We start from the raw sequence: 11,614 nt of genomic DNA, 5'->3' as shown, positions 1-11,614 counted from the left end.
TTCATCTGGCTGACTCCCCTTATCCTTTTCTTTAATATTCAGCTCAGGGTCATTTCCTCCAGAAAGCCCATCAAGGGCATCCCTCTTTGGTACTCCTACACTTTTCTGAGGATGCCTTTGTCATTTCTTCTATCACATTGTTTGGAAACTAATTGTAAACTGGATTTGTGTATGTTAATCGTTTTCTTCACAATTAGTTTATAAAGTTCAAAGGCATGGTATTTTTGATGTGAAAAATACATGAGATAACATAGGTGAATTTCTTAACACCATTTCAGTCTTCCCCAAGTCTGCTACTTTATGACTATGACTTTGTGTAAGTCACTTTAACTCTCTGAACCTCAATTTCATCTTCTGTACAAGAGGATGATATTAATACCAATTAAATAATGTTGTTTTGAGAACTAAATGAGTTTGTGCATGTAAAAATGTGATATAACTTGAATATTTCTCTCATTACATACTGCATCTAACTTAGTGGCCAGAAACATGGAAGGTGTGGGTGAATCCTACAGGATGTATTTTGTTTGAAGGAAGGCACCTTGACCGTGGTGGAGAAAGAGACCACAAGAGATCCCTGGGGAAGGGAGACATCCTAGGGACACTCTGAATAGTAGCATGGGGAAACCAATTCCCAGGAGCCCAGTTGGGGGGCATTTCTACCCCACTCACCATATTGTGCTATTTCATACATCAAAAAGGATATCTCTAGCAGGAGTGAAGGAATTTACACTCACTTCTGCACTGCTTCCTGAGGAATAGCTTACACACAGAAGAACTAAACTTGGTCCTGTCCGCAAGCTGATTTTCAAGGCATTCCATCTCCTATGCCTACTTGGCGTTTGCATATGACCCCTGTCTAATAAAACTTTCTGTAGTGATGGAAATGTTCTTTTTTTTTTTTTTTTTTTTTTTTTTTTCGGAAATCCCCACAAAGATGAAGATGGAAATGTTCTATACATATGCTGTCCGATATGGTAGCCATAGCCACATGTAGCTATGGGAGCACTTGAAATGTGGCTAGTGTGAGTAGATAACTGAGTTCTAAATTTTATTTAAAATTTAAATTAAACAATGCAGTTCAGTTTAACAGTGTTATATTCACCTCTTTATCCTCAGCATCTGTCTGCACAGAGCTGGCTCAGAAGAGGCATCAGGGAATGTTTGTTCAAGTGAATTATTTTAAACTGTGCTAACTTCTTTTATTGATTGGATTGATACTTGTCAAATGCATTTTCATCCATCACCCTATTTGTGACCCTATTTGTAGTATGCAGGGCCTTTCTCTCAGTTTATTGGGAAAGAAAACTGAGGCTCAATTAGTTTTAATGATTTGCCCAAGATTATAAAGCTATAATAAGGTCAGTCTGAGTAGAACCTAGATTTTCTTTTTTTCCATCTCCCTATACTTAATAAAGTTCTTTGTCTTCCTCAGCCCTCAGTGACAGCTCTCGCACTGAAATTCCCATAACCCACACAGCCTTTATGTAATTGTTATGAGGATTGTAGAAAGCACATACACATTCATTTATTTTGATGGTTGTGTGGACATGGCTTGTGAACTTTAAACTTCTCAAATGTGACAGATGTTTCTGATGGATATTTTCATGTAACTTTCTATAGAAGATTCTTGTGGTGCCCACACCTTATCCCTGATTGCAATGTAGGTGAATGAACAGTTTATACATGTTGCCAGCATCTTACCTCAAAGGCTTTTGGGTCTTTCTCTGCTTTTCTGCCTCAAGGCTTTCTCTTAAACCCTAGAAGTCTGCTCAGTCCTGGGCATACAAGCAAGAAATGTAAGTGTGCAAGCAAGGGTATGGAGATTAACCCTCAACCAAAGGAGATAGAAAGTAGGGGATAAATGTTCTAGCCTCTTATCTCTTCAGTGGGACAATGGCTAAGGCGCATTCTGCACTGTTCTTCATAGGGTCTCCAGCAAGAGAGGAGAACAGCTGTCTTCAAAGCAATCAGCTCAGTAACAATTTTCTTGGCCCTTTCCCCCTTCCATCTTTCCTTCTCTCCACGTCACTTGTGTTTCCTCCCGAATAAATCACCAGCACTTAAGGCTCTGCTTTTGGAGAACCCAAATGAAGACATATTAGAGACGACATTTTTCCCTATGTGGTTTGTACTCAGCCATACTGGATTTGTTGCATTTTCCAGCTGATCACCCACACTTCTGTTCCTCAGCTCATGCTGCTCCCTCTGCCCAGCACACTCTTTCCCTCCTTTGCCTGGCTGACATCTATTCATTCTTCAAGATTCACTTCTTTGTGAAGTCTTCTGTGAATCTCTGTGAAGATTACCCTACCCTCACCCCCACTACCAACTTTAAGTTCCATCTCTGATCCTATAGCACTTTGAACACAGTTAACCTCTGTCAAAGTTATTATCTCTTTGTTTTTTTCTATGAGCTCCTTGAGAAGGGGCCTACCTAGCAAGGCACTTGTTACAAAATTAAGTGCTAATAAAAATCCTAGGAATGTGCAGTTGTGAACTTAGGAATCATTTTCCATTCAGCAAACATTTACTGAGTACCTACTTAATGTCATGCATCATCTGTACTATGAATATACAAAGATGAAGAGATTGACCTCAGGTGTCAGGGAGCTCATGGTCCAGTGAGGAAATAATGTATAAAGCATTGTAAGTGTTGGAACAAAGGACACATACAAGGAACCGTGGGAGATCAGGGCTGTTCAGAAAGGGTTATGTTCATCTTGGTCTCAGAAGACAGTGATGTGTCACCACTGTAAGGTGCAAAAGGAGCAAAAGAAAAGTCTGTAGAATTGGGGGTTGGTGCAGTTGCAGAGGAACTAGGAGCCAGAATTCGTTTGGGCTTTGTGTGTTTGGGTTGGGGTGGGCAACACAGTTGGCTCTCAATTTATTTCAGTTGAAGACATAAGTTACCCAGCACCTCGCTGAAGGCCAGGCAGGCCATGGCGAGAAGCTTTGGGAAATCAATAACCCTGTCCCAAGTCCCTAGAGTGGAGAACCAACCACAGAAAAGGCAGCTGCTCAGCTAGTCTTCGTGGTCAGCACGAGGACCCCTGTCAGCGGCAGTAAAGTGCCATCCCAGCAGACCTGGCCCCAGGCGTCAAAGAGGCAGGAGGCTGAGCTTGCTCAGTTGCCAGGACGCAGTAGCTCCGTTGCTGGGGAGCAGCTCAACCGAGTCCCAGCCCCACAAGCGCCTGGCCCGGGAGCCCGCTCGCGCCGCGAGGGCGGGGCCTCGGACATATGCTCCGCCCAGCCCGCCGCTCCCGCCCCCAGCCGCAAGCCGGCCGCCAACACGCCGGCTGCCCGTTGCCCTGGCAACCGTCGGGCCGCGTCTTCCTGAGGGACCTCCTGTCAGCCGACTGATCCCACCGCCGGCTCCCTACTGCCCCGCGGTTTTTGCGTAGGCTCGGAGACTGAGGGACAACAAAAATGGCGGAGCGGAGCCAGACGGCGCCTGAGGCAGGTCTGTGGGGGCGGTCGGTCAGGGGAAGGCCGAGGCAGCGGGGCTGTTCTGGGCCTGAGGGGACTGGGGATTCCCGCATGGCCCTACTCCTGAGGAGGCATCCCTGTGTGCGCGGTCGGGCTGTGACCTCAGGTTCAGGGGTCAAGGGAGGTGTGTACTCCTCTGAGTGGCGGACAGGAACCTTGAAGTCCTGGGGGTTGAGGAGAGCATTGGGGTAGTGTGCACACTCCTGAAAGCATGGGCCCCAAAAGGGCTGGGACTTGTGGGAAGACACAGACCCTAATCCTGAAGGGCACCTGTCGTGGGGGTTGATCCCAGGGATAGGTTGCGTCAGGGAGAGGGTGTACACAACCCTGTGGAAGTGTGGGAGAGACCCCTAAATTAGGGCATAATTTGGGGTAGGCGGAAAGGGAGGAGAGACCCTGATTCTGAAGAGGCAGGTGTGTGTGGAAGGTGTATTACTTTAATTGCCATGGAAGGGAGGTTTACACAGAGTAATTGCGGTTTGGGTAAGTGTAGTGTCCTCAGGGTCATCCCTGGCCACAGAGAAAGTATACAAATCCTTGTATGGGTCCTTTAAAAGACAAGAGGATTGAGGGGACACCCAGAGCCACAGTCCTTTAGGAGCCTACCAAAGGAGGTTACAGCCTGTGTGTGAGTTTATATGGGATCAGTGATCTTGAAGGTCATTCAAAATCACAAAGGGGTGTATGTCCACATCTCTGTGGATGGAAGCTTATCTTTAAAGGGAAGGGAGACTGCATTCCTGAGAAGACAGCTTGTGGGTATGACTGGGGTTTGAGAGATAGTGACTTTAAGTGTTTTACAGGGTCACAGAAAAATCAAGACTTTTTACAGGCCTGTGTGTGTGGGAGGAAGTTTGTTCCTAAAAGGGGATGAGGACTGAAGAACTGGAACTTCTATACAAGGGATGACATCGGTGTGTGTGTAGAAGGCAGTGGCTTTGGGGATATGTGTGATGGTGGGTGGTGATAGTGGTATCCATAGCCTTGTATATGTGTCCTGATTAGGTATTATGGTTACAAGAGTGATACACTTGAATTGCTTCATCCCTGGGGTGTGCGTGTGTGTGGTTATATTACACACATACCTCCTCCCAGACCCTATGCCCAGGGACTGGAACTGGAAACCATGCGAAGTTATCAGGCATGGTTCAAGGGACCATTATCTCTTAAGGCCTTCATGGTTTCTCTTTCTTTCACGTCATCTCTGTTTCCTCAACTGGGTAGTTTCTGTACTCATTTTCTAGTTTTAGCTCCCTCATAACTTGAGCATGATTATTGCTTTAATCATTTATCCACTCAATGAGTATTTATTGAGTGCTAACTATATGCTGGGCACCAAGATAGGCACTGGAAATTCCCTGTTCCTGATTCTCTTACCTTGTTCTTCTTTTCTTATTTCTTTGAACATACTATTTAATTTACTTATTTATATTGCTTATTGCCTATCTCCTTCCACTACAATGTAAACTCCACAAGGGCTTGCTATCAATCCTGCATGTCTAGAACTGGGAGGAGAGAGGATATAGGCTAAAGCGAGATCTTGCAGTACCTTGTAGGTTGTGATAGGAATTTTGGTCAAAAATCCTAAGACTAATGGGATGCCATTGATGGCTTTTACGTGGGGAACATGACATTATTAGAATCATTAAAAATAACTCAGACTACAGTGTGGAGAGTACAGAGGATACAAAAGTGGATATAGAGAAACTTGCTATAGTGTGGAGAGTCCAGAGGATACAAGAGCACATAGAGGGAGCCTGTTAGAAGGTAGTAATGGAGATGAAGTGAAGGAATTGAGAAATATTTAGAAGATAAAATTAATGGGACTTAGTGAAGTATGAGGATGAGGGAGGAGGAGGTATCAAAGACTACTTATTTTCCAACTTGTGTAGCTGGGTAGTTGGTGGTGCCATTGCTGAGGTAGGAAGCATTGGAAGGAGTCTTGGCTAGGTTTGAGAGGACAGATCATGAGTTTAGCATTGGATGTATAGAGTTTGAGGTACCATTAGGACATCCAGATAAGTGGAGAGACTGACAAGGCAGTTGAATTTACAGGAAAATCTGAATTGGCAATAGGGATAATTATTTTGGCATAGAAATAATTACTGAAGCTATGCATGTGGATGAAATTGCCCAAAGGAAGAAGAGGCCTAGGATTAAGTGTTGAGTAGCTGCAATATTTCAATGTCTTCCAAAGAGACTGAGAAGGTACACCTGGAGAGATTAGGGTACGACCAAAAGAATGTTTCAAGATAAGTGGAATAGTCAACAGACTAAATGTTGCCAAGTGATGTAAAATGAAGCCTGAAAAGCTAGATTTAGCAGCAGGGAGATCATTGATGACAGAAAATTGATGACAGTAAAAGGTAGACCATTTAACTTTTGCCTCACTATTGATTGGCTCAATCTTTGTTTCTTAGATTTCTAAGAGAGACTTTTATTCACGTTCATCATCTTTTACCACTAGATCACAGTCCATTGTAGGATTGACTGCCTTTGAATTAGGTGACCAGCTAGTGCTGGCTGGAGTCACCTTGTACCAAATATGCCCATCTGGTGATTTCTTATCTCAATAGCAATAGCAACCTTTATGAAGTATTTGTTTTGTGCCAGGAATTGTGCTAAGCACTTTATATATTTTAATCTGTTTTAGCCTCATAACAACTTTGGAAGATATTATCTGTATTTTATATGTAGAGACATTTTGACATAGAGAAGTTGAGCAACTTGCTCAAGAGCTGCAAAGAAATAGTATAAGATTGTAGTTTTAAAAGGCTATTTTAACATTATCCAGATTCATTATTTGCCTTTCTGTTTCTATTACAACATACTACATTCTGAAGAAATCATAGCCATGATGAAAATTTCTGGTTCTAGGTTAAGCATATTCTAGCAAGATGAAATGGAAAGAATTGGTGTTCGGATCCTTACATAAATCCTGTTTCTGTGACTTATTAGATGTAGACCTTGGGCTCAAGTTTTTTGATCTTTAGTTTCCTCATCTGTAAAATAGGGATGATATTTGCACGATAGTTGTGAATACTGGAAATAATATACTTGAAGTGTCCAATAAATGTTATTTCCTTAGTTTACTTGAAGCTCGAATCTAAAAAAAATTTCAAATATATCACATATACTTTACGTATAAAAGCAAGCTTTGAACACACATCAACAAATATAAGACATTCTTTTTTTTTTTTTTTCATTGATATAACTGCTTTGCTATCAGAAGAAAGGCAGACACCAAGTATTGGAGAATGTAGAATTGTTACTTGAACTATGTATCATGAGATCTGTCTCTACGTGAGGTGGATTTTGAGGAATTTCTTGAAGGAGCGAGGGGACACTAAGGTACCTTTTTAAAGTGTGTAGATAGCTCTGTAAGAAGGTCAGATTTACAACAAGAATTTTCTTCTTTTAAATCTTGTGCTTTAAAATGAGGACGTGAATGTCAGAAATTTTCTTTTTCCCCAGAAATTTGGTTATCAATAATAATAAAAAGGAAATCTTGTAGTTAACTAAATGTAGGAGTATTAGTCTCATGGTATATTGCTCTTCCTTCAATTTCTTAGCTTCTCCTTCCTTTTCAACTATCATAATAAAAAGCTTCTGTTTAAATTATCTGGTGAAATAATTTGTTTTATTGCCAAGTTTGTTATTTTTGTGGAGGCCCATATAGAACATTTTAGAATGAAGCAGTCTGTTAAAATGGACTGCGGCCTGATAATTTTCTCTGTGAAATAAATGTCTTTCTTAAAAAAGCAACTATATATGAATCTGAAATTTTCTATAGGCAGAATGTTCAAATTTTTAAAAGGCTTAGAGATGAGAATACCATTTGATATTAATAATTTGTATTAGTAGTTGGATAAAATAGTTAAGCCTTTTTGGTTATAGCTTCCATATTTTTTAACTGGGGGTTGCAACAGTTACTTTTCAGATGAGAATTTGAGATAAAGTATGGTAAGTGCATAATTTTTTATGCCCCAAAGAAATGGTAGCTCAGTTGGTATGTGCACATGTATGTATGTGAGTGTCTGCTTTTTCCTAAAGGCTTAGTAGTAAAATCCCTTTATAAAAAGAGGAAATTCAGGTCTACAGTTCCTTTAGATTTTTTTGTTATGGAAAGACAATACAGCATATATACTGTCAATTATATAATACCCTCAGTGGGGTATGAGACAATGCAATGTAATCAAACACACATTCACACTAAGTGAATAAAAATCATAAACAGCTTCACATTAGTTTGTCTCAAGTTTGTTACCAAATTAGTTTTGATGCCTAAGATATTTGGAATTGTGGAAAAGGGAATGTGGACTTACTTATACAATTTTATTTCTTTTAAGAAATATTTTTAAAAGTTTAAATTATTTTTTTGGCATCTTTATATCTTTTGTAACATAAGCAAGCATAGCTTCTATTAAAGATCTTAAAAGTATGATGACGAAAACACCTTTATTTCTGGCCAGGAAACTAAAGTGCTTGTTTCTTCTAAGGCTCTCTGATAATGTCTATATTTCTGAGATCTATGAATGTTGTATTTGGCTTCAGTTTCAGCATCTTGGCTCAGCATCATTTTCAATGGGAGGTACTAGAGATCTGTATATGTTAAGAAAGTCGAAGGATGTCAATAGTTTGCATACATATTCTTAACAAAACCACAGCTTTGTCTTTGAGTCATTTAAGAACAGCACAGTCTTATGTGAGTTTCAGAGTATTTTTATTAATTGTTAAATTTCAACAATGGAGTAGATGTTAATTTTAATATTGATTTAAGGAAAAATTTCATTCTTAGATGAATTTGATATTTCTGATTATAAAAAATTATTGCAAGTGTGAAAGCTTCCAATAATTCATTGATAGCGTTTACCATTTGGGAATATGCAAATCTTTGCTTTTTATATTCCCCATTTATTTCATGAAATCCATAAAGTTTTCTTTTTTTAAACTCTAAAAGAAGATTTTTTTTGTCATATATATTTAAGAATTATTGATTGTGAACTTTTGAGTCTCTAAACAGGTTTTCAAAATAATGTATTTGCATGTCAACTGAAGGAAAACAAAGTAAGGAAACACAAAAGGACTCCTAGAATTTTATATAGCATTGAAAGTTTTTATAGAAGATTATAAATTCCTAAATAAAGATTTTCAACAATGTTAGGAAAAAAAAAAACCTCTGAGATTTGGGGAAGGGGAAGGGAAAATAACCTGCTAGTAATTATAATTTATTTCAGGAGTAGTTATAGTCTTTATTTCAGGAGTAATATATGAATCCCTTGTCATGGCTCTGTGGAAGAAGAAACCACTATTTGTGGACTATGTTATTCATTTAAAAAATTACATGTTAATTCAAAGCTATGTAGAATACCTTATGTATACCAAGCATTGTGCTAAACTCTGGAAATTCAAAGACGTATTATGCAAAGTCCCTGCCTTTAAGGAGCTCTTATCCTAGTAGAGGAGAAATTAAAGTTAGAATATTACCACCCAGGCAATGTGGAGTTGTACAGAGAATTCTGAGGCCAGAGAATGGTTTCCTGACAACCTGGGTGGTGCTAACTGTAGTTCGGGAAGGCTTTTTGGAGTAAGGGACACATGAATTGAGTCTTGAATGATATGAAGAAGTTAGCTCAGTGAAGTTAGTAGGCGAAATGATAGGGAGGAGAGGGAAGGAATGAAGGGCAGAGAAAGCGACACGTGCACTGGAAAGTTGTGGAGGTCAGGGAATAAAGCTCCTTGAGAATGTTGTCAGGTTGCTCATCTATTAACAGAGCTAAAGACTATATTCCTTTTTTTCTCCTCAGGTTCTTAAACATTTCTGGAGTCATAGATCCCTTTGATTATATTATGAAAAATAATGCATTCTCTCCCATGGAAATACATACTAAACACCCCAAAATTTGAAAATTATTTTAAGTAAAGAGATCCTGAATTTCAGGTTAAGAAATCCTCTAATTATTAGTTATAAGGTTCTATTTAAGAAGCTGAAATCTTGAAAGTAAGAATACTTTGGTAGAAAGGGTTGAACTGATGATATGTGTGGAGTAGGTCCAAAGCAAATGATGGACTTTAAATTATTTACTTTATCAGTTAATCTTATTATAGGGGCCAAGGAAAACTTCCCCTTTGACCTCGGAAGGCTTGCTGAAAAAGCAACTGACAAAAGGCAAATTAATTAGAGAAAAGGCATACAAATTTATTAACATGCACACAAGGAGAAAACCACAGAATGATTATGCCTAACTCCCCCAATGGGAGTACAAAAGCTTATGTACCATCTTGAAGTTGCAGAAAGAATGGGGGCTTGGAGCACAGGCCAAAACCAAATTATGGTGGTAAATCAGGTTATAGTGGCAAGATAAGTCATGGGAGAGAAAGAAGAGGAGGCCTGACTAGCAAAGGTGGTCTTGTTATGTAAATAAAACCTCACAGGTAGCTGCTCTCAAAGAAAATAGATGGTAAATGTTTCTTTTAGACCTTTAAATATGTCAGACTCCCAGTTAATTTTTCCTAGATCAGACAAAGGAAGGCCCTCAGAGAAAGCCAGATTTTATCCATGCAGATTTTCTCTACAGATGTAAATCTCCCTGACAAAAGGCAGCTTTGCCTGGCTACTTCTGTTTGCTGGCTTAAAAAGTATATTTTGGGGTAAAATATTTTGATTTCCTTCATTGTACTTTTAGTTTCTTTGTAGTTTACTTTCTTGTATTTTGCCTCAAAATAGGCAAAGAATCTAAGATTATATAGGTAAATTCAAGAGAGATTAAGTAATTTATTCAGATTTATGGGACTGGAAATCAGGTCTTTCTGATTCCAAAGCTCAGATTATTTCAATTATTGCTCTACTTTAAGTAGAAAAGACATGAGAAAAATTATAGAATATAGTAAGGGAAGTGTGAATTGTCATACTTATACTGAGTGTTAGAGGTTAAGTGACTGGCCTAGGGTCATACAACTAGCAAGAAGAGGAGCCAGGATGATAACTCAATTTCATGATTCCACTTGCATACATCATTATAATAGACTGCCCTAAAATGGAGAGAAATAAATAACTAGTATTATAGTAATGGCCTTTAAAAACTAAGTTATTTATTTTATTAGTAAGCTAATCATTTGCCATTGACAGAGTACCTCTTTTCTGTCAGGCACTTTATATATATCTTGTTTAAGTCTCACAAAATCCCTGTAAGTGGATAAAATTATCTCAGTTTTATAGATGAGGAAATTGAGGTTCAGAAGGATTAAGTGATATGGCTAAAGCTATGTAACCAATAAGTACTAGAACTCGAAATAGAACCAAGGTCTATCTGGCTCTACATCCATACTATTGGGATTATCCCCATTCTGCCCCCAGATTTATTTCCTAGCTGTAAAATCTCATTACTGATGGGAGGAAATGGCATACAATAGGGCTAAGAATAACACAGATTTTCTTTCCTAGAGGAAGAGAATAGTTCACATGTTAATTTCAGACAAATATGTTAAACACAAAGTAACATTTGTTTCTAATTCCTAATTATGAGGTTAATGAAGTTTCTCATCTCAGTCATCTCTATTCACTCATCTAGTAGATTAGTTTTAGAAATTAGGGACTACAATAGCAATTAGCATGTGTTTGCCACATAGTAGGCATTCAATAAATATTTGTGGACCAACACTGTAACTTTTCATCTTACAAATGTTATTACCAATGATGTGCCATTACAAGAATAGCAGTGATTATGAGAAATGCTAGCAAAACTTTTGTAGCCTGCTAAAAATTGTAAATGTTTAAAGTTTATAAAAGACTAAAAGCCTTTATCTTAGTTTACATTTATCTCTATATATCTATTTTTTTTTTTTTAGATGGGGTCTTGGTCTATCACCTAGAGCTAGAGTATAGTGGCATGATCATAGCTCACTGCAGCCTCAAACACCTGGAATAAACAAGCTACTGTTAACATGACAAAAACTTTGTCAATGGTTTAGGCACATACTTGGATTAATTGTACTGCTGCTTTTTTTTTCACATAGAAAATGCAGACCATGAACAATGTTTTAGTGTTTGTGAATCTATTGCCTTGAGAGACAGAGATAAGCAACAACATGTGAAAATTACTGATTCAGTTGGTGAGGTGCTGAG

General features: G+C 38.7%; 1 protein-coding gene across 5 annotated transcripts in view; it reads left to right on the top strand.

Annotated features, from left to right (window-relative positions):
* Positions 1 to 3,175: 3,175 nt before the first annotated feature.
* AGBL4 (AGBL carboxypeptidase 4) overlaps positions 3,176 to 11,614 on the top strand; it is a 1,333,072-nt gene continuing 1,324,633 nt past the window's right edge. For all 5 annotated transcript variants that reach the window (XM_012776132.2, XM_012776133.2, XM_075998177.1 and 2 more), the window contains exon 1: positions 3,176 to 3,463. In XM_012776132.2, coding sequence (XP_012631586.1) covers positions 3,430 to 3,463 — 34 coding nt within the window. In that variant the 5' untranslated portion in view covers positions 3,176 to 3,429. The remainder of the gene's footprint in view (positions 3,464 to 11,614) is intronic.

The sequence above is a fragment of the Microcebus murinus genome, chromosome 2 (genome assembly GCF_040939455.1).
Source record: "Microcebus murinus isolate Inina chromosome 2, M.murinus_Inina_mat1.0, whole genome shotgun sequence".
Classification (NCBI taxonomy): domain Eukaryota; kingdom Metazoa; phylum Chordata; class Mammalia; order Primates; family Cheirogaleidae; genus Microcebus; species Microcebus murinus.
This window is presented reverse-complemented; position numbering and strand designations above follow the sequence as displayed.